This window comes from Anguilla rostrata, chromosome 3, assembly GCF_018555375.3.
Source record: "Anguilla rostrata isolate EN2019 chromosome 3, ASM1855537v3, whole genome shotgun sequence".
NCBI lineage: Eukaryota > Metazoa > Chordata > Actinopteri > Anguilliformes > Anguillidae > Anguilla > Anguilla rostrata.
In genome coordinates, this window is record NC_057935.1 from 58,316,406 (window position 1) to 58,339,433 (window position 23,028).

The window sequence follows — 23,028 nt, forward strand, 5'->3', positions numbered from 1 at the left end:
TCTGCGGCCTGGGGGGCAGACACACACACACACATGCACACTCTCTGTCTTTAACCCTTTCAGGGGCGCGATCACAACTGTGTGAGTAGAATGTTCTCGACTGAACACTGTAATGCTGATGTAACAATCACTACTGGTAACGGAAATGGAGTTCTAGAACATTACAAAAAAAAAAAAAACTACTTTTCAAAGGGCTAAACATGACAACAACAAAAAAACCTAGAGCAAAGCACCACCTTCAGATGCATGGTCAGTTGGCAAATTATCCAATCTCTGCTTCAATAATTCAACAGGAGCTGAAGGGAATGGGGTTTAATTGTAACATGGTGACAGTCCACCACGAAGCAAAGCAGCGGAGAAGCACCAGCGAATCAGGCTTGCATCTGTCAAGGGGCCAACAACGTTGAAAAAAACTCCACCACTTTAAAGTCACACCACCTGCTGAAATAGGAACGGACCTCAGAGCAAAGATTTCAAAGAAGTCAACGTCCTTACCCAAGAAACAAGAAAACTGCTAAAAGCTGCCATCTAAAAATAAATAATGAAACTGAACACGTTCATTCACATGAATTTATTTTCCAAGTCACTTTTTAGCCTGAGTGCTGTACAGCGCTCCAGCAGCCCTCGTGTCTCAAGTACCCAAATCTTTGAGCACTCGTGCCCGTCCCCGAAAATTACAGACCCCGGGTCTTGGCAACCAAAACCCATTCCGAATTCTAAATGCCAAAAAAAAAAAAAACTTCATATTTGATTTTCTTTTAGGATTCAGTTAAGAATCTGGACCTGGAATTCCAGAACCCGAAAAAGCCTTCCCAGAATCCCCCTGGAATCACATGGAAACACCAGTACCGCCTGGAGAGTATGGGCCAGGACAGAAAGTTCGGGGGGTGGGGGGTGGGGGGGGGTGTCTGAAAAGATACTGTCAGGGGGGAAAGATAACACCACATTGCATTGCAGCTTAATTATTTAAGCTTTCGCTTTCAGCGTTTCCAAAAAAAAAAAACCCTGCTTGCATAATATCCCGGCTGTACAAAGTCTCTTTTGTTTTTAACTCCAGCTGAAGTCATGCTAAAAAAAACCAAAAAAAAAAACCTTAATCTATCTATCAAAGATAAGATTCAACATTTTAACAAGCGAACCCACACAAACACAGTTGTGGAGGAGGGGTGACAGGGAGCGTGGTGGTGTGTGTGTGTGTGTGTGGGGGGGGGGGGGGTTGGGGGTAGGGGTGTGTTACCAAAACCAAAACCAAAAAAAAGAATAAGTTGGGTCTCGAGTTTCCCTGTGGTGTCAGATTCTTTCAGTTGGGCTTTGCACCCTCTCTGCTCGCCCGCACGGGCGGACACACCTCGCTCACCGGTTACCACGGCCACCGGCCTCCTGAGCACATTAAACACGACAACAAAGTGTTTTAAAAACTTTTATTTTCTATTTTTTTAACGGAAACATGGAGAGAGACAGAGAGAGAGAGAGAGAGAGGGAGAGAGAGAAGTGTGAAGGTGCAGAATTAACCGGCTTCTAAACAGACTGCATTATCTCAGACTCACACCTGCTTCTACAGGCTGCAGTTCCAACCCCAGTCATCTCTTCCCCACACACACACTCACACACACTCGCACACACACACACACTCTCGCTCTCGCTCACACACACACACTCTCTCTCACACACACAAATGCACTCACACACACTCACATACAACCTCACACACAGACAGACTCACACTCATACACACACACACTCTCTCTCACACACACACATGCACTCACACTCTCTCTCGCTCTCACTCACACACTCACACACTCTCACACACACACACTCGCACACACTCATACACACACACGCTCTCTCTCTCGCTCTCACTAACACACACTCTCTCTCACACACACGCACATACAACCTCAATCACCCACACACTCTCTCTCACACACACATGCACTCACAACCTCACACACACACACACACTCACACACACACTCACAAATGGGAGGAGCCATCCATCACAGACCAGAACAGGTTTCCCCTTTTGAATCAATCATAAGTTCCACTGCTGGAGAGGTAAAGTCTTTTGATTGGCGAGTGCCGGTTTGACAGCTGACTGACAGAACAGTCCCCGCCCATTACGAGGTTCACGAAGCCTCGTTTTCCCGTTGCTTATGAGACCGCAGCATTTCAGATGTGCCAGGGTGGCCGGGCCCAGTGCATGCTGGGATAGGCTCCAACCCCCCCGCAACCCTGACCAGGAATATGTGGGTATAGAGAATGGATGGATGAATGGATGGAAGGAAGGATGGATGGAAGGATGGCTGAAACAGGGCAGGTAACTGAGAAACTGGAAGCAGGCATGGGACGTCTAGGGTTTCAAACTGAGGTTTCCAACCCTGGCCCTGAACCGCCTTACAAATCAACAAACAGTTCAGACGGAAGAAAGCAGGTGAGGTGAGTTAACTGATCGATTAAAGCCGTTAAGACAGTTATGTGCGGAATCTCAGGGAAACCCAGCAGGTCCTGTGGCTCTCCAAGGCCAACTTTTCGTAGCATGAGGCGATCAGTGCGTATAAATTCCCATCACCCCAATCACCCAACCCCCAAAATATAACATTTCACTTTTAGACCCTTCACGTTTTCTTGGGCACCAAAAATAAGTAAAGATACGAACTAAATTACAGACAGACAGGTACAGACTGACAGTGATCGGTTCCATGTAAGAAGGAGAAACTGGTTCTTTCTCAAAAGACCATTTAAATTCGCACGTTTCTGTTGCTTTACGACTAATAGTAATTCATATTCCAACTGCGTTCGAACACAACTCCTCTGGGCTAGAATTACGTTTGAAATAAGAGCTCCACGTGCTGCTCCAAAGCATCGCCACGGTCACAGTTCACGCGATCAAAAGCCCATTTCCCAATCCAAAACAAACAATCGTGCGTTGTTTTCAAGGCCTTATAATTGAAATCTTAACTTGAGCTATATGAATTACCACATTATTTTTCCCTGAGAAATGAAAAGCAAGCTCCCATTAAAGAGTAGGCTACACCGTTTCCATGCAAATGACGATGACGCTTCAACACAATAATGCAGATGTATTTTTAAAAATATGCTACTATTATTACCACTATATATGATTAAGTGCGTAATGCAAGACTGTATACAAGTTTAAATATGTTTCAGTGGCAATGTGTTGTACGTTGGATACATCATGTGGCTACACCATTCTTGTTGCCACAGGACGGACAGTGGATCCTTGAACGGTTTTAACATACAAACCGACAGGTCGACTGTCATTCTTTATTTTTAAACCAATACATTTCAGGTGTTAATGCAACAAGTAGGCCGATATTTATTTTAACACATTTGATGAGAACAGAGCTGCGTGCGCGACGGAAGCGTACGTGGGACTCGTGGTAAACACCAATGTGTTCCAGCTAACTTTGTTCGCTCATTGTCTCCACCGCTGTAACATTTGTCTACGGCAGACTGATTGGAGAATCGCCTCGGTTGAAAAATAAATAAATAAATAAATACCGAAACAGACCGAAATCTACTTCAGTTGGAAGGCAGTTGGCAAGCCAGTTCAACACAACCAAAGTTCCGTGAAGAACTAAAAACAAACCATGCCGATGTGGTACTGAGGTTAGCCATCAAGCGTACCCGTTTTATTTGCGTAGCTTCTCCATGGCTAGCTGCTGTAGCCCATTAGCAAGTTAGCTGGCTAGCCTACAGCCATTTCCGAATTCTAGCAACAACGTTCAGTACGCAGTGTAACCGGCGAATGTCTGTTCTATAATATTTCCCCGCAATGTAATTACTATCAACTAAACAGCAACCACCACTGCTATCTTGGAAGGGCAATTTAAATATGTCCTTAGACTATATAACGTCGATCCACGGTGCCTTCAACCCAAACAATAGAGCTACACTTGAAATAATTACCCGAGAATATGCTACAAATTACTGAAAATGATAATTAATATAAGGAGCGGCACATACATTACATTGTATGCATATTACACATGGGAGTGCATATAACTTCCGGAAGAATCGGCAGCAAACTTGGCATTTTAAGACCAAAAAAAAGAAGTAAAAATGCATCGGATGGTCTTATCTGAGACTTACAAGTTTGCTCAGTTCACACTCATCGTCCGGCACTCGTACCAACAATTATTTGTCCGAGAGAAGGTTTCACAATACTGTACATAATATAATCTAATCTAAAACACTTCTCCAAACAAGCCGGTCAGACACTAGTTAGTAACCCGACTACGAACAACCCACATTAAAACGACCGTGCTGACACATACAGAGCATGACTAGCGAATTTATTTATTATTATTATTTTTCAAAAAGAATCTGCAATTAATAGCAGTAACAACCACCCTCCCAATCCCAAATTCACACTTCCAAGACACCGACGCCAAGCAACTCAGTGGCCGTCCGCTTTTCCAGCTCATTTTCAAACGGATAGCGCCAAAAAATAAAAACACCATAGTGCAAAGCCAAGATTCGCCTCATCCCCGAACGCGAAATTCATTGTTTCCAACTCCGTGTAAACTTTTTGTGCAATCGCTGCACGCACCGCCTAACTTTTTCAATGCATCTCCAGCTAGGCAGCTAATTGCTGGGTCCAAGCAATCGCAGCACCTTTCCGGGTTCCCCCACAACCAGCACACAACCCAGTTACAACAGCATTCAGTAGTTTTCTTCAATTACAACATTTAATAAAAATGCATGCGACCACTGTGTTTGCCATCAACCGAAAATAAATGTGTTGCTAAAATACCGGAGCAACTCCCCAAGAGTCCTAACAAGAAAAAGAAAGTGCACGTGCCAACTAACCGACCCGGCACAGCAGGGTAAAAAAGATGGAAACAAAAAGAAAAAATAAATGCACGCAAGAAAAGCAAACATGTAGCAAGCCCAGCTACATCACGCGAATAGCTAGCTTCCCAGCTGGCTATCTCTAGTTTTGTAAAAGTGTTGGCGTTGAGCGGGCTGAGTCCAAGAGAGAGGTGTCTTTAACTAGCTAGTTCTCCGTAACAGTGCACACAAATTGTCACTTACTTTTCTCTCGCTTGGCTATCGGAAGGGACGACAGCTCCTTTCCCTTTGGCGTACATTCTGGATTCTGTTTTAAGACTTTTTACCCCACTCAACACCTGTCAAAGAAAGCGGCCAGGATAACGTTCCATCTCCATAGCTACCCCTTTACTGTTTTTTCCTCCTATTTTTTTTTTTTTTTTTACATCTTCAACATTGGCCACAAATCAGGCACAGTTTCTATTGGGGGAACTTGAAACAGACCACTGGTGGATTTTTTTTTTTTTTTTTTTTCAAACCGACTGTTCCAGGAATCTCTCCTCACCCCCTCCGTTATGGAGACGGTGGGGGCTTCTTAAAGGAGAAGGCACAATATTTCTCGTCTGTTTTTCGGACGCTGACTTGCAAGGGAATCGAGAGTGAAGATTCGTGAATGGCACGACACGGGAGACAATCGTGATAATGCTTACCCTTTATGTACGCAGAGAAACTTCACGACCACGAAGATGAATTCGCTTCTCTGTATTGATACATCCGAGTCTAAGGGTCACTTGATCAATGGATATAAAACAGATTTTATTTTATTTTATTTTATTTTTTTGTTTACAAGAGTGTCCACTGTATCCTGTTGATGTTTACACTGGAAAAGTTCAAGATAAAACTTTCAGTTTCCCTTCACAAAAAGATGATCGTTTTTTAAATATATAAATATATATTTTAAATAAAATTGAAGCCTTGTTTTTTATTTTATTTTTTATTTTAGCAAAATGTTTTTAAAAATACAATGAGATAGCAAAATTAATAGTAATAATAATAATAATAATCATATAAAAATAAAATATTGCACCTTTCAGCAGGACTTGGAGCTGATGGTATGAAACTAGTCTTAGACTGCATTTCACAAGCAAAAGTGAGAAACAATAATTCAGATACTGTAATACATTATTGATTTTTTCTCCAGCATTACGAAAGGCTGGGTTGTGTTTCAGCTGCTTGTGAATTCTGATACGGTTCAAAGAACAGCTCAACGTGAGTCAAATTTAAACCCTCTGTAGTCTGTAAATCTGGTTTAAAAGGCATCGTTCAGTTTAATTGAGGTCTTTCTGTTGTCAAAGTTACATGTGAAATGGAGAAATACATTAACCTACGTCACCTACAATTCCGCCTTTGACCCCAACATTTTCAAAATATAATGACAGAAAGTCATAATATGCCACAATATGACATGGTGTCATATTGTATGCACAGTAGATGTCAGGAAAAAGAACAGAGAAGAGCAACAAGACTGGTCCCAAGTATGAAATAGATTGGTTTACAAAGAGATTCCTATAGATGGCAGGTATAGATGGCAGTTAAAGGAGATCCAGGGAGTGATTTTACTGAAATTGAAAGGGGATTATTAAGGTGCGCTACCAGAGCCCATTCAAAAAGCCCGATGCAACAAAACCAGAGGAAAAAATAAATTAGTGTTACTTTTGTTGCTCAATCACTATAATGAGTAAAACCCAATCTACAAAAACATGACATGTCTGTCCACATACAAAACACTGTCTTACTGAGCACAGTGCCAATTTGGCATTATTCCACAGTTCCAGCAAACACTCCCCCCCCCCCCCCAACACACACACACACACACACACACACACCGCTCCGTATGCATTCCACGATCAGCTCTCCCATAAAAATGCAAAGGAGGGAAAAGTTATGAGTGGATGACATCAAGAACGAACGCTGAGCTGGGCTGCCGAAAGGCCTATGTCCTCTTAATTGTGCGCCATTACACTCAGACGCATATTAATCGGACAACAGAATGCGACATCTGCCCGTACATTACAGGGATGAGCACCTGAAGAGAGGGGGTACTTAGCCACAAATTGGGGTCAGGGGACCGCTAAGTTTTGACGGCGGAACGAAGTTCCCCCCGCCGCATGACTGTACATTCAAAATCAACGCTTAAAATAAATAAATAAATGAATAAAATCCAGATGCAGGCAACTCCGAGGAGGAAACGAACTCTTACCGGACCGTCCCATTCACAGTGTGGTAGCCTATCACAACGATTCCATCGTGCGTGCTATCACCAGGATTCCATCCGTGCGTAGCCTATCACCAGTTCCCATCTGTGCGGTAGCCTATCGCCAACAGATTCCCATCTGTGCGAGCCTATCGACGATTCCATCTGGCGGAGCCTATCACCAGATTCCATCTGTCGTAGCCTATCCCGATTCCATCTGTCGGTAGCCTATCCGATTCCCATCGTGCGTAGCCATCAGCAACGGATTCCCATCTGTGCGGTAGCCTATCACCAACGGATTCCCATCTGTGCGGTAGCCTATCACCAACGGATTCCCATCTGTGCGGTAGCCTATCACCAACGGATTCCCATCTGTGCGGTAGCCTATCACCAACGGATTCCCATCTGTGCGGTAGCCTATCACCAACGGATTCCCATCTGTGCGGTAGCCTATCACCAACAGATTCCCATCTGTGCAAATTCACGGCCTGAAACTTTCTGGCCATTAGAGTTGAAGGTGTGCGCACATAGAATATTCTTCATATTAAGGACGTTTTTTTTTTCTTCTTTGTTCTTTTTTTCTGGTGTGAAGTGTTGACACTTGCATTTCGAGATGTAGACTTTCATTCATTTCACCCAATGTTACCCATTCTGTCGCCAAAATCAACAAGATCACCGTTCGCTCCCCAAATAGAGCTCAACCCTCAAGCTTCACGTGTTGTAAGCCACACTTAGGTTGAATTGCTTCAGTATAAATAAATAAAGGTGCACAAATGTAAGCAAGCTTTTGCCACGTTAGACACCGAAGAATAAGGGCATCGCTTGAGAAAGTGAATTACGCAATGAGTCACACTACATGGGCACCACTGTCTCAACTGGTTATGCAGTGTTGGATTTCTGGTCTAATGAATATGGCAAAAGATTAAATGGGAAAATTACCTTAGCCATTCTGTGTGTGGCCACTTTGGTGTGTGTGTGTGTGTTGGGGGGGGATGCCAGGTGTGAATCATCATGCACAGCAGTAGCCTACGATATGTGTTGCCTCTTGCATAAATTCTACCAAGCAAGCAGGGGAAAAAAATGTATGCCAACCACATTATAAAAAAAAAAATACACATATCACAAACAAAGCAGTGCGCTCGCTCTGCGGTAATACTGCACGTAGTACTTTATGGCTGAAACGGCAGCGGTGGTCTCTCCCTCTGGCTGACTTCCGTCTTTAGCGGATCTGCACTTGCGCGAGGAGAGTTCCGAGATCGCGTCCCCCAAGAGAGCGAGTTGGAATCGCGCGGCGCAGTTCCGCAGCATTTCGGCGTTTTTCCGAGCGCGAGGACTCAGCTCGCTGAGCTCGCGGGACCCGCTCCGGGTCTGTCGCTTTAAGAGGCTCGGCGGAGTGCGGGAGGAGGGGGAGGAGAGGGACGCAGCAGCGGGGACGGGCTGCTGCAGCAGCGGCAGCGGTGTTCTCGCGCTGTTCTCTCTCTCTCTCTCTCTGTGGGTAGCGCGCCGCCACGGCACAGCTGACTCGTGTGTTTGCGAGGACGCGCCTCTTTCCACGGAGAGGAGGGAAGGGGGGGGAAGCAGAAATTGATGTGGACGGCTGTATTCCACAGTCGTCTCCCAACGGGTCTGACTGAGGGAGATAGTGAGAACGGGAGAGAGCGAGAGGAAAAGAGGGAGTGAGAGAGAGAGAGAGCGATAAAGGTAGGGAAAGAGAAAGAACAAGAAAGAATAGTAAAAAAAAAAAATAAAAAAAAACCTACTCCCAGAAGGCACTGCAGTATATCTACAGCTCACCGACCGGAGACACACTATCCTCTGTTGTAGCTGCCCCTGTGAACTGGTCGTCCTCCACACACTTTTAGCTCTTGAACAAACCTCCCGCCTTGCAGCGAATCTGAAAAAAAAAATATATATAAAATGCTTCATACATTATTGAGAAGCTAATGATTGCACAGGTGGGAAATAACTCCTTTGTTTCATATACTTAAAAATAGTAAAGATGACTGAGGCGAGGCTGTTGTAATCACCGGGCACTTCAGTGCGAGCTTAGCTTGCTGGGGCGGGTTCGAGTGGTTTCCTGGTTACCTGTGCTGGTTACACGCCGTGTCTTTAATGCCAGGGATGTGGTGGTCAGGGTGGGCACAGGGCACCCCCCTCTAAGCCTGGCCGCCCCCCCCCCCCCCCCCTCCCCCCAATATTCACTACACCATCAACCCTCACCATCTCTACACCAACACTGGAGGTGCATGATGAGTGGGTGATGTGGTGGGGGAAGAAGAGGAGGAGGAGGAGGAGGAGGAGGAGGAAGAAAGGGATCGAAACCCAACTGTTTCAGAGAAGCCAAGAAGACTGGGAGAGCCTCAAACCTTTTTTCCTTTGGTTTGGAGAACACGCATGCACATGTATGCATACAGTAACACATGTAACCACATGCATACAAACACATGTGCACTCACACACACAAGCACACACAAGTACACATGCACGCCCACACAAGCAATGCATTGGCCACACACACAAGCATTGGATTGACACACACGTGTGCGCTCAACACAAAAACACAAACAGCGCACAATGCCTGCTGCTCTTCCTTTGTGCCCCACCGCACATTTCACACCGCCCCCCCAAGCCCAGCCAGCCAGCCTAGCACTCCCTCTGACCTCTCCCTGCCCCGAGGGGGGGGGGGGGGCATTGTGAGGGGGTTATGTGGGGGTGCGGCTGTCACCTCAAGGATTTTGACTGCCATCACCCCCCAGACCCACAAAGTCTGGCACCGTCCCATTATGCCACCACATCCGCCCCTCCCCAGGGACCCCAGAGCCCCCGACAGGACACAACCCAGCGTCGGCCCCTCCCTCTTAAAGGGACAGGACTCGGGATAATCAGAGAAAAGAAAAAATATATATAGTATAATTTTTTTTTTAAAAACACAGCTATGATCTTGTGATCTGGTTCATTTATCTAAATGATTTCCAGCCAGGGGAGGAAGGAGGAAGGGGGTGGGACAAAATTTAAATAAATCTGAAAATAAAAAGCTGAAGAAAACTGGCGTCACACCACTGCCGGTGTGCTCAGGTAATGTTTCGTTCTGGATCACCTGAGCAGAATGACCTGTCCGGCTGGACATGGGCTGAGGTCCATACGTAGGAGCGCAAAATATTATCGATTGTTCATTTTTACATTACATTACATTACAGGCCTGTGGCAGACGCTCTTATCCAGAGCGACGTACAACAAAGTGCATAACCGTAACCAGGGACAAGTGTGTTGAGAACTCTAGACGGAATTTACAGTTCCAAGTGCAGGGAGCGACCGCGTAGTTTAACTTGGACCCTGTAGGTTAATCTGATCAACACAAACGAAAGCAGCAGCAAAACAGTCTATGCAAATAATACAGGCAGGCAATAGTACAATCATTTCCCTCCTAATTTAATTGCAACTGATGTCCTCACTAAAGAATGAAATGAAATACAGGCTTTGGGAACAGACATGAAAAAAGTACAGAGGACGTGACCTAGGTGTCCTCACTGGTAGTTAGGGCTAGGGTTAGGCAGACACACACACACACACGCACACACACACACACACACACTCCATGGGGCCCTGGAAACCATGCGTGCTTCTGAGCACGTGCAGTGCGAACACAGGAATTGGGGGGGGGGGCCCACTGCGGTTTCACTGCCCCAACAGGAAACGCCCCTCTCCGAACGTCACCCTCTCGGTCCCACATTAATCATGGGAGCCCAGAATGCTTGGAGCCATAGCCAGGCACCCCACTTAAAAAAAAACCCCCCAAAAAAACCCGGTTTGTGGGTGGTGAGCTCAGCCGAGCCACGAGTCTGTGGTGTCCCTTATCCTGTAATGCAGTGGAAGTAAAATATATTTCACGTGTGTGTGTGTGTGTGTGTGTGCATATGTATGCGTGTATATTGTGTATGCATGTGTGTGTGTGAGTGTATCAATCAATCAATCAATCAATCCATTTTATTTAAAGTGCAGAATCACCATGCAGCATGTATGTGTGTGTGTGTGTGTGTGCGTGTGTAGTGAGTAGGGGGAGGTGGGTGATTGGGGGCTGATGCCTTGTAGATAACTGGTTAGCGTGACCCACATACCCAAGCGGACGCTCATTAGCATAATTTGGTGATGGGTAACGAGCGATGCCTCGTGCCGCAGACGCGGCTGGTTTGGGGAAGACGGGCGGCCGCTTAGACCCCGCCCCTTTCGTCTGCAGCCCCGAACCGTCGTCCACCTCCCGGCCAGTCGTCACTGTCACTGTGCGCGTTCCCCTCCGGGCCCGCCAAAACTGCTGGTGATTCTCCACCCTAGACCTTCTCTTACTGATGCACACACACACACACACACTTGCTTGTGTGCACACATGTATGCACACACACACACACACACACACGTGTGTACACAAGCAAGCATGTATGTATGCACATACACACACACATGCACACAAGCAGGTATGCATGTATGCACATACACACACATGCATACACACATACACAAACATGTATGCACACACACACACGCGTGCACACAAGCAGGTATGCATGTATGCACATACACACACACACGCATACACACATACACAAACAGGCATGCACACACACACACACGCACACACACACGCACACACACACACACGCACGCACACACACACAACGCACACATGCACACACACACGCACACACACACGCACACACACACACACACACGCACACACACACACTTACCCAACTACCGGTGATCGCAGATTCTCACAGTTGAATTAGCTTCCCTTCTTTTCCCCTGTACGAGAGCCACGCCCGGGTCACACCGACCCGATGAGTCTCATTACACAATCCGCTCCTGAAATACAGCGAAGCTGGCTCCTCTTTCACCCGCAAAATTCAGGGCAAATATATATCTTTTTTTAAATAATAACATCCCTGTAGCCCAAAGTTTGTCCACAGCTGGCAAAAACGGCAGATGTTATGTGGTACAGAAGGAAAGGCGAAATATTCCTGGTGCGTTTTGTTTTTTTAGCTGCTTTTGTTATGATGATTACGACAATTTAACCCTTTAAGGTGTGAGATCACAAAGGATGCAATTGTTGTGTTTTTAAACTGAGCATTATAATCCTGGGCTGGTGGGGCCCAATGTGAGATCTTGTCATGGGACCCAAAATCCCTGGCAGGGCCCCTGAGACTGTCATACCAGAAGGGGGCCACAAATTCAGTTTGTTTTTTTGAGGTGCAACTCAGGCCGTATGATTGGTTGCAGTGTGCGCCTTCCTTAACCCCTGAAACTAACCAAAGTCATAGCAGGGGGTTTAAAAAAGGGTTTTTTTTTTCACCCGAAGGTGGTTTGCCCAAAAGCGACAGCCCCTGGGTCCATATTCATAAAGTGCTGATCTCAGATCAGTTTTTCCTTTTTACCCATAACGCATAAGGTGAGGATATGGGCAGATGAAACCTGATCCTGGATTAGCTCTCATTATCCGAGATGTTTTATGAATACAGAGCCTTGCTGTGGTAAATGGATGGTAAATGAACTGCATTTATGTAGCGCTTTTATTCAGAGTGCTTTACAATTGATGCCTCTCATTCACCATTCACACACACACTCACAAGCCAACGGTGAAAGGCTGCCATGCAAGTTACCAATCAGCTCGTTGGGAGCAATTAGTTAGGTGTCTTGCTCAGGGACACTTCGACACACCCAGGGTTGGAACCGGCAACCCTCCGACTGCCAGACAACCACTCTTACCTCCTGAGCTATGTCGCCCCCCCCCCATGTGGTCAAAAATGTGGTCAAAAAGGCTCACACTACAATAAGGTAGCCTAACGTACCGAACTGCGAGAGCCCATCTTGTGCTTGCAGATCGAGGATCTGACCTCCAACAAAAAAAAAAAAAAAAAGAATGACTGGAATCAATTTCATAAAAAAATAATGTCTATCTCAGACAAATGAGAACAAATATTGTGAGGTTGTTTTATTTATTTATCGAGTTCTAAATAAAGGCAGAGCTTGTGTGTTTGTTCCCTTTCCTGCTGCTTAGGCTTGAGGACAGCTATTAATCAGAAGGTAAAATGATAGATGTTCTGCACCCAAGAAGGAGCGTTTATTTTACCTAAGTGGAAACAGGAGATGTGCTGTGCATTTATATCACCGGTGTTGGCTGCGGGAGGACACACATTCCCACACACACACACACACACACACACACACAGAATCATATCCACAAGCACACAGGCACACACACACACACACACACACAGAATCATATCCACACACATAGACACACGCACACACACACTCCCACACACACACACTTACTCACTCATATCCACAGAGACACATACACACATGCACCCACATACATGGGCACACAAAAAAATACTCCCACGCACACACACACACACTCACACATAGACACACGCACACACACACACAGGCACACACTCACTCACTCACTCACTCATATCCACACACACACACACACACACACACACTCACACATAGACACACGCACACACACAGGCACACACACACTCACTCACTCACTCATATCCACACACACACACACACTCACACATAGACACACGCACACACACACTCACTCACTCACTCACTCATATCCACACACACACACACTCACTCATATCCACACACACACACACACTCACACACTCACTCATATCCACACACACAAACACACACACACTCACTCATATCCACACACACACACACACACTCACACACACACACACTCACTCATATCCACACACACAAACACACACACACTCACTCATATCCACACCACACACACACTCAACACACACAGACTCACTCATATCCACACACACACACACACACTCATATATCCCCACACACACACACACTCCCACACCACTCATATCCACACACACAAACATACACACACTCACTCATATCCACACACACACACACACACTCACACACACACTCACTCACTCATATCCACACACACAAACACACACACACTCACTCATATCCACACACACACACACACATCACACACACACACACTCACTCATATCCACACACACAAACACACACAACTCACCATACACACACCACACACACACACTCACACACACACTCACTCACTCATATCACACACACACAACACACACACACTCACTCATATCACACCACACACACACTCACACAACACACCACACCACCTACCACACACACACACACACACACACTCACTCATATCCACACACACACACACACACTCACACACCACACTCACTATCCACACACACACACACACACACTCACTCATATCCACACACACACACACACACTCACACACACACACACACACACACACACACACACACACACACTCACACACACACACACACACACACACACACCTTCTCATTCACGTACGCAGAATTTCCCTGCAATGTTGAAGTGCTGAAAAGACACCCCCCCCAAAAAAAACCTCATCAATTACTGTCCTTCGGCGATAGCACCGTGTAGCCTCTCAGGAGTTTTGTTTTCTCTCATTTTTTTTGATTAGGCTGCAGTGTGCAATGTCATAACAGAGGTCACGCTCCGGACCACCGTCGGAAAACAAATGTTTCTGGGGTCCCTTGTTGCTCAGGACACCAAAGTGATTAACATATAAAATGAGCAGGAGCAGCTACTTACAGCTTCCAGTGCTTCCTCTCAAGATTAATCTCTGCCGGTTGAGGACCATGACTGCACGCATGCATGCGTGTACACATGCTTTCTGCACGCTGGAATATATATTTTTTGGAATCGATGGATTGGAGTGTCTTGCAACGCCGGACCGGAATGAGCCCTTAACGCTCAATGTGTAAACACCGGTTAAACGTCCAGCACCCCAGGAGAATTTTCGGAACGGTTCCGTTTTGTCAGTTTCTCCGCAATAACCGATCTACGTCAATGACGGAGGACATCCAGACATTCGCGGGAGCAAAAGACGCAGCTGACCGCGGTGGGGGAAGGAGGGGGGGGTGGCGGCGTGTCAACAGAACGCAAACCGCGACAGAGACACTCGTCTCCTCTTTAGGTAGTCCTCATTATAATCAATCGAATGCATCCCCCCCCCCCCCACCGCTTGGTTTAAAAAAAAGAAGAAGAAGAAGAAGAAAAAAAAAGGCTCACGCATGCGGTGATAGGAACGTGCCGTCCAATTATCAAGCGGGAGGCGGAGAGGGAGCAGAGAGAGAGAGAGAGCGGGGGGCGCGCGAGTCAGTAGAGTGCAGAGATTACGACCCTCGCGGGTTCGCGGACTCGAGTTAGATTAGGAAGAAAAGGCAGTGAAAGGAAGCGCGATCCGGCGGGACTCCGATCTTTGTCCTTCGCCTGTAGGTCGGCAGCGTCTTGTCTGGCCGCTATGACGGAAACACGGACACGTCTGTTCTCGTGTCCCTCTCGAGAGGGGAGAGTGAGCGGACTGCTGCCGGTCACTTTTTGACGAACCTGCTGCAGATTGGACGTCTGAATGACAAGAGAACTTGGCTTCACCTTCCGTTTGAAAACAACAGGTTACACTGGTGTTTCAAAACCCCAGCGCGGTTGGTCAGTTCTTTTTGAAACCGGCGTTTTAAAACCGCGTATAATTTGGCCCCTTCCGAATCGTCTAAATTGACGGCTGCATCATTGGCATCAATGAAAACTATTTAAAAGCTGCTTCTTTTAACAGCATGCGGTACACGGGAGCAGGGAATGAGAGCCATCCATCCATTATCTATACCCGCTTACCTTGGTCAAGGGTCACGGACGGTGCTGGAGCCTATCCCAGGATGCATTGGGCAAGAGGCAGGAACACACCCTGGACAGGCCACCAATTTATCGCAGGGCACACACACCATTTGCTCGCACACTCATACCTATAGGCAATTTAGAGGGGATGGAGATGATAACTGTTTATCTTCGAGGTCACTGGAAACACGGTGAAAGCTCTTGCTGTTGTCTAGAAGTCTAGTTTCTTGTTTATTTGGGTCATGTCTTGGTTTGATCTGCATATTTTGATATGAAAGAAGCAGTACAGGCTATTGCTATGAAAGAAAAAAAAGGTTTCTAGGAGCGTGTGGAGATATGAAGTGTAATTATTTCAATGAGTCCGTAGGACTACACCGTACTTTCGAGAGGAGTCTTTGGTTTGTGGTTAAATAGCTATAGAAAGCATAATTATGGTCCTAATTCTATTCATAACAAAGTATGATGCATGGAAACACAATCATATCACTTACAATAAGGAATATTTTTGACACTGTACTTAGACCCCGTTTGAACTTTTTAATGTGTGAAAAATATCCAATGTTCACTTTATTGGACACAATAAACACAACAAATCAGATATCAGCTGGATTTGTCGGATGTGAATGAAACCCGGAGGGGGTCTGGGTTGGATTCTGCTGGTTTCCGATCGAAATGTAAACGCTGCAGCGTATGTTTCCTGTCACCAGCTTTCTACCGACAAATAACATCCCAAAATGAGCCTGTGGGCGTCAGGAGCCACCCTGCTGTAGGGCTGGTTGTCAGGTCAGACAGAACACCGAACACAACGACTAGGAGGAAAGCAATCCGGGTCAAATGCACAGAATTTGATTTGCAACACATTAAAAAAAAAATCTGGTGTAAATAGACCACAGCTACAGAATATACATTAGATATGGATTCATCTAATTTGTTACAGTAAATTCGTCTGAGAGAAGTGCTGATGAAAGAAGAGAGTTGAGTATTCAGCAGATATACAGGAATACACGCAGACACACACATGCACATGCAGACAAAGACACCGACACACACTCACACACACCACACTCATGCACAAACATACAGACACACGTACACACACACACACGCGCAGGCACATGCAAGTTCACGCACACACAAACTTGTGCATTTTATATCAGTGCATGTGAGCATGTGTGTGAGTGCGGCTGAATTCCGGGGGAGGGGCTGGGGGGAGACGGACGGAGGGGGGGGGTAATCAGAACTGGGGGGTAATTAGAGATTAAACACAGGTTGAGGTGTTTCTCTCTGAGGATGCGTCTGTTCTGCCCAGCGTACCCCTGATCTCCAGCAGCGCGTAACGCACAGGCTGAGAAAAGCATTCAGAACCAAAAGGTGGGAACACTGCCAACGATCATAATAATAACAACAATAACAACAACAACAATAATAACAACAACAACAACAAACATAATAATAACAACAACAACAACAATAATAATATTAATAATAATAACAACAATAATAATAACAACAAAAATAACAATAATATATGATTATATTATTATTAATAATAAAATAATAAAAACAATAATAACAACAATAAAACAATAACAATAATAAGAATTATTATTATTGTTGTTATTATTTTTGTTTTATTATTCATGATATAAAATATAATTTTTCAGCTGACTATTCAAATCATGCAACCAATAAATACTCATTAAGCTGCTGTTGGAGGACAATATTTGTGTCTGACCTGTAACAGTGTGTCAATGAGAATAAGTCTGTTGAAAAGTGTAGTTCGTGAGTGTATTCATAGTTGTATGTATGTGGCGGTTGTTATTGAGACGGTCTGTGTGGCAGGCACTGGGGTTGTGTGTGTCTGTGTGTAACAGAGTGTGTGTGAATGAGAGAGTAGGTGAGTCTGTTGGGGGAAAAAGTGTATGTTTACGTGAGTGTATGTACATTTATGTTTTGTATGTATTGGTGTGTGTGTGTTTGTGTGTATTTGTGCATGCGTGCACCTGTGTGTGTGTGTGTGTGTGTGTTTAATTATTTAGCGCGTGTTCCAGTGAAAGGCTAGCCCTCTGAATCCTTGGAGCGGATAGGGTGCTTGTTTTGTTTGGGTGCTAATTTCACTGCTGTTGGAAAATGACACATAATTACAGACGGTATATGCTAATGTTCTTTTCTCCTTCACTCTTTACCCTCCCCTCCTCCTCCTCCTCCTCCTCTTCTCCCCTCCCTCTCCCTCCCCCTCCCTCCCCCTCTCTCTCTCTCTCTCTCTCTCTCACTGCTTCATAATCTGCTGAGCAGAGGGCATGTGTGAGGGAAGAATACCCATCTCACTCTCTATCTTCCTGTCACACACACACACGCACGCACGCACGCACGCACACACACACACAAATGCACATACACACACACACTCTCTCTCTCTCATATGCACACACACACACAGACACAAATGCACATACAGACACACACACTCTCTCTCTCTTGTGCACACACACAGACACACTCGCTCTTTATGATGGACACACAGATTCTCTCACACACACAATGAAATGCACACACATCAACACATCATGGCAATAACAGGAGAATATATGTCCACGCTGAGCGGGTTTGTAGGCCTTCAGTGAAGATATTGGGAAGAAGAAAGGCACGTGCCATTGCCCTTGACCAAGAGACCTGGAGTTGGTCTCCGGGTGCTGCACTGGGGCTGCCCGCTGCTGCCCGCTGCTGCCCGCTGCTGCCCGCTGCTCCTATGCAACTGGGATGGGTTGAGTGCAGAGGACAAATTACCCCACGGGGTTCGACAAAGCATAACTATTAACCCTTTAATGCTGGGGTGCTGTGTTTCCGGGTATGACAGAATAGCTGGAACACAAACTGTTATTCAGTTTCTTCCTTTATCATTTTCATCTCAAGCGAAAAAAAAAGAAACAGCATAAATTTCATTGCGTAAAAAAAAAAGTATTTCCTGTTTCCTGTTTCATGCATGTTTTCATAGGGTGGGGGGTTTTCCAGAAGGGGGTGGGAAGCCAGGCATCTGACACGGATGGAGTGGGGAGGGGGGGGGGGTGGGGGGTTGGACAACAGGCGTCATGGTGATCATTTTAAACAGCAGTGACGCTTCTGTCAACTGAGCCATGCGCAGTAGGCCATAGGCGAGCCCTGGACAGGTCTCAGCCCGAGACTGGAGAGCTCAGAGACGGCTCATACCAGAATCAGCAGGCCACCAAGACCGACAGTCACACTGTTAAACACCAGGCGCGCAAATCAATAATTGCCCAATTTGTTTAAATGCGAAACATGAATGAAACACCATATACAGGTGAACAAGTGATTCATCAAACACCACGTTGAAATGACTTGATGCATCAAACACCGCATACAAGTGAACTGATGCATCAAACAACATGTAGGCGCCTGTACCGGCCAGAGGAGGCGCTGTTTCACATCAGGCAGAATTCGGCCAATGGGCACGCGGCGCTCACTAGCTCTTGCCGCTAGCCACACTGCTAGCGCTCTGCCAACGCTCAGCTGCCAGTCCGCCAGCGTGTTCCAAACTGGCACCGCGCGGCTCGTGAGGGAGAGGCCGCGGAAACGATAACCGGCTATTAAAAGGCCGTTAAACAGCGACCACTAAATTGGCGAACGTTCCCGCCAAATTTTTTCCGAAACGCTGGCAGGGCAGCAGCTGGCGGCTGGTGGCGGCCTGGTAGGCGCTCGCTTGCTGGGGAGATACCCGACCTAAAAACTGCCAACACCCCGCCCCGCCCCCCCCGCCGTTTCCCTGGGCACTGGTGAGGGGGACCAGACGCCCTGCTGTGGAAAAGCTCATTTTATTTCCTATTTCCTATTTTGTTCTCACACCCAATCCAGGGTTGAGCCGTGATACATCCAGACCCCAGTCAGTAAGCGTGGTTCAGACATGCACCAGCCACGGCCCAGAGCTGGGCCAGTACTCCTCCAGCCTCTTCCAGCCCAGAACCAGGCCAGTACTCCTCCAGCCTCCGGCCCAGAACCAGGCCAGTACTCCTCCAGCCTCCTCCAGCCTCTGCACCCCCATCAGCAGCACAGTGCTGTCTGTGTTCACACCCACACACACGGCTGTGTGCCCAGTGCCAGAAGCGGTCCGTGGCTGGGGCCCGGGCATCGCCACATAAACGCCAACCGTGCCAACTTCAGGCCAGCGACTGTGCCAACGTTTGTCCGAAAACCAGCCTGGAGTGTGTGCAGTTGTACCCAAGGGGATGGGTGGGGGAGGGGGAGGGGTGGCCTTTTAAAAAATGTTTTATTTTTTGCATTTACTGAGACATCATCCACAGCAAACGCCATAAAATCAGTGGCTGGCCGAGTGGGGGGGGGGGGGGGGTTTGGGGCTATTTTCGAGACGAGGCGGCCGAAGGGCCTGCCGTAGGGGAGGGGCTTAGGGGACGGGCGCTGAGAGGTCTCAGTGACCCAGGCGTACGTGGGGCGGGCAGCGAGCGCCGCACCCGCCTCTCCAAACCTGCCGCCCGCCGTCGCCATGGTCACCGTTTAGAATCCTGGGGCACCGCGCCTCAGAGGAACGCACACACACTTCAGCTGGAGAGAGAGTGTGTGAGTGAGTGTGTCTGTGTGTGTGGACGGAGTGTAGCACAGTGGGTAAGGAACTGCGCTTGTAACCGAAACGTCACAGGTTCGATTCCCGGGTAGGACACTGCCGTTGTACCCTTGAGCAAGGTACTTAACCTGCATTGCTTCAGTATATATCCAGCTGTATAAATGGATACAATGTAAAGTGCTATGTAAAAAGTTGTGTAAGTCGCTCTGGATAAGAGCGTCTGCTAAATGCCTGTAATGTAATGTAATGTGTGTGTGTGTGTGTGTGTGTGTGAGTGAGTGAGTGTGTGTGTGTGTGTGTGTGTGTGTGTGAGTGAGTGTCTGTGTGTGGGGCTGTGTGTCTGTGTGTATGTGAGAGAGAGTGTGTGTGTGTGTGTGTGACTGGGTGCCTGTGTGTGTGTGTGTGTGTGTGACTGGGTGCCTGTGTGTGTGTGTGTGTGTGTGTGTGTGTGAGAGAGAGTGTGTGTGTGTGTGTGTGTGTGAGAGACTGGGTGCCTGTGTGTGTGTGTGTGTGTGTGTGTGCATGCACACTTGTGTTTGTGCACGCAGTTAAGTTCCTGTGTGTATGCGTGTGTGAGTGGGAGTGTCAGCCTGTTTATCATTTATTTATAGATACTTTTTTGTGTTGTGAACCTTCAATACAACTTCATCTGAATCAGGAATGTACAAACAAACAAAATGGAGCCAGCTTCGCTCGCGAAACGAGGCGGCGAGTCTTTGCAGCGCAAGTCATACTTATTTAAACTCTTGGCATTTTTACACTTGCGCGGTGTTCCAGAGCATATTGCATGCAGTTCCACGCTCCCTGACGGTTTTTACACTCGGATTATTCCGCCCACGGCTCTGTGTTACTGTGGAAGGAGGGGAAGAAACAATCGCGCTTCATTTCAATGCCGACACTTCGACTCGTTTTGCCAACACCAGCACATTTGGACCAACCCAGCACAGAGAATCTCGTTCAAACTATCAACAGACCGTTACTGAAACTGACACATTCTCAATTAATCCATCAAAAGTGATACTCTCGTTCTAAGTCTGTCTGCACACTGTGGGTGCCCGGGTTGACCTGCAGGGTTCGCTGCAGAGCGACAAGACAAGGCATTCCCGGGCCAACCGTATCTCTCCCTCCCTGGGAAATGCTGCGGCCAATCACGTACCACTCTACAGGGCTGCCAGCCAATCGGCACTGGCATCATTGGGACCCAGTGCCAAACCGGTGGTCCCATTTGCTCCCTGGAACAGCCTGAAGGACCCACCTGACAGCTCCAAACTCCCATGATGGCTAAACTGCAGCAGCCAGGAAGAGAAATTGAGGACAGAACAGAGAAATGCAAAATGAGATTTGAAAAGTGAGGGGGGGATTTCTCTCGGTCTCTCAACTTTTTAATCTTTATCTCGTTCCACAAAAAAAATAAGTGAAGCGCGCCAAAAAAAGGCCTCTCTTTGTTAGTGCTAATCTGTACGTGGGACGAGCCCGCTCAGCAGGCACAGCGCGAGCGTTTGTCTTTTCGTAGCTCAGAACTTCTTTCCCAAAACGACTCACGACTGGAAGTGGGAAGAATTTGGGGGTGCAAGGAGGGAGGGGCGTGTGGGGGGTGTGGGGGGTGGCAGGATAGGGATGGAGGGAGGGAGGGGCGTACGGGGGGCGGCAGGATAGGGATGGAGGGAGGGAGGGCGTACGGGGCGGCAGGATAGGGATGGAGGGAGGAGGGCGTACGGGTGCAGGATAGGGATGGAGGGAGGGTGTACACCGAGAGTTTTTCATACCTTCATTCTGGAAAGTTCCTTGCCCCCCCCCCCCGTGATCAGCCAGGCCCTGCCACTGTCCCAGCAGGCCCTGTGGTTGGAGCTGGACAGCCCTGTGTGCAGTACAGCCACAACACCCAACACCATTACAGTGCAGCAGGAACATGCCTGCCTGCTAGGTGGGGGTGAGGGGTGGGGGGCGGGGGAAGGGGTTGGAAGAGGGTGGAGCAGAGGGGGGGGGTGGGGTGGAGGGGGCAGGGCAGAGAAGGGGGGGGGATGAAAGCATTAATAAAGTCCATGCGGGCAGCACTAAGAGCCTGGGTCCTCCCATGGGGAACAGCACCAGCAGATAAAGACTCACATTCTTTTTCAGTTACGCCTTTTACCCCCCCCCCATAACAGAATCCCTGTGTGTGTGTGTGTGTGTGTGTGTGTGTGTGTGTGCGTGTGTGTTTGTGTGTGTTTGTGTGTGTGTGTGTGTGTGTGTGTGTGTGTGTGTGTGTGTGTTGTGTGTGTTGTGTGTGTGTGTGTGCGCGTGTGTGTGTGTGTGTGTGCATGCCTGTGCATGTGTGAGTGTGTGTCTGTGTGTGTGTGAGTGTGTGTGTCTGTGTGTGTGTGTGTGTGTGTGTGTGTGTGTGAGTGTGTCTGTGTGTGTGCGTGTGTGTTTGTGTGCGTGTGTGTCTGTGTGTGCGCGTGTGTGTGTGTGTGCGTGTGTGTGCATGCCTGTGCATGTGTGAGTGTGTGTGTGTGTGTGTGTGTGTGCGTGTGTGTGTGTGTGTGTGTGTGTGAGTGTAGTGCTCGTTAACAGGTGCTTGTTGTTGCTGCAGCACGCATCTGGAACAGAGAGTTACAGATTCAGA

At 47.4% G+C, this 23,028-nt stretch overlaps 1 protein-coding gene across 2 annotated transcripts in view; it reads right to left on the bottom strand.

The window, feature by feature from the left end:
- zgc:110158 (uncharacterized protein LOC553590 homolog) overlaps positions 1-5,311 on the bottom strand; it is a 54,790-nt gene extending 49,479 nt beyond the window's left edge. For both annotated transcript variants that reach the window (XM_064328676.1, XM_064328677.1), the window contains exon 1: positions 5,062-5,311. In XM_064328676.1, the coding sequence (XP_064184746.1) occupies positions 5,062-5,117 (56 nt within the window). In that variant the 5' untranslated portion in view covers positions 5,118-5,311. The remainder of the gene's footprint in view (positions 1-5,061) is intronic.
- Between the last annotated feature and the right edge of the window lie 17,717 nt (positions 5,312-23,028).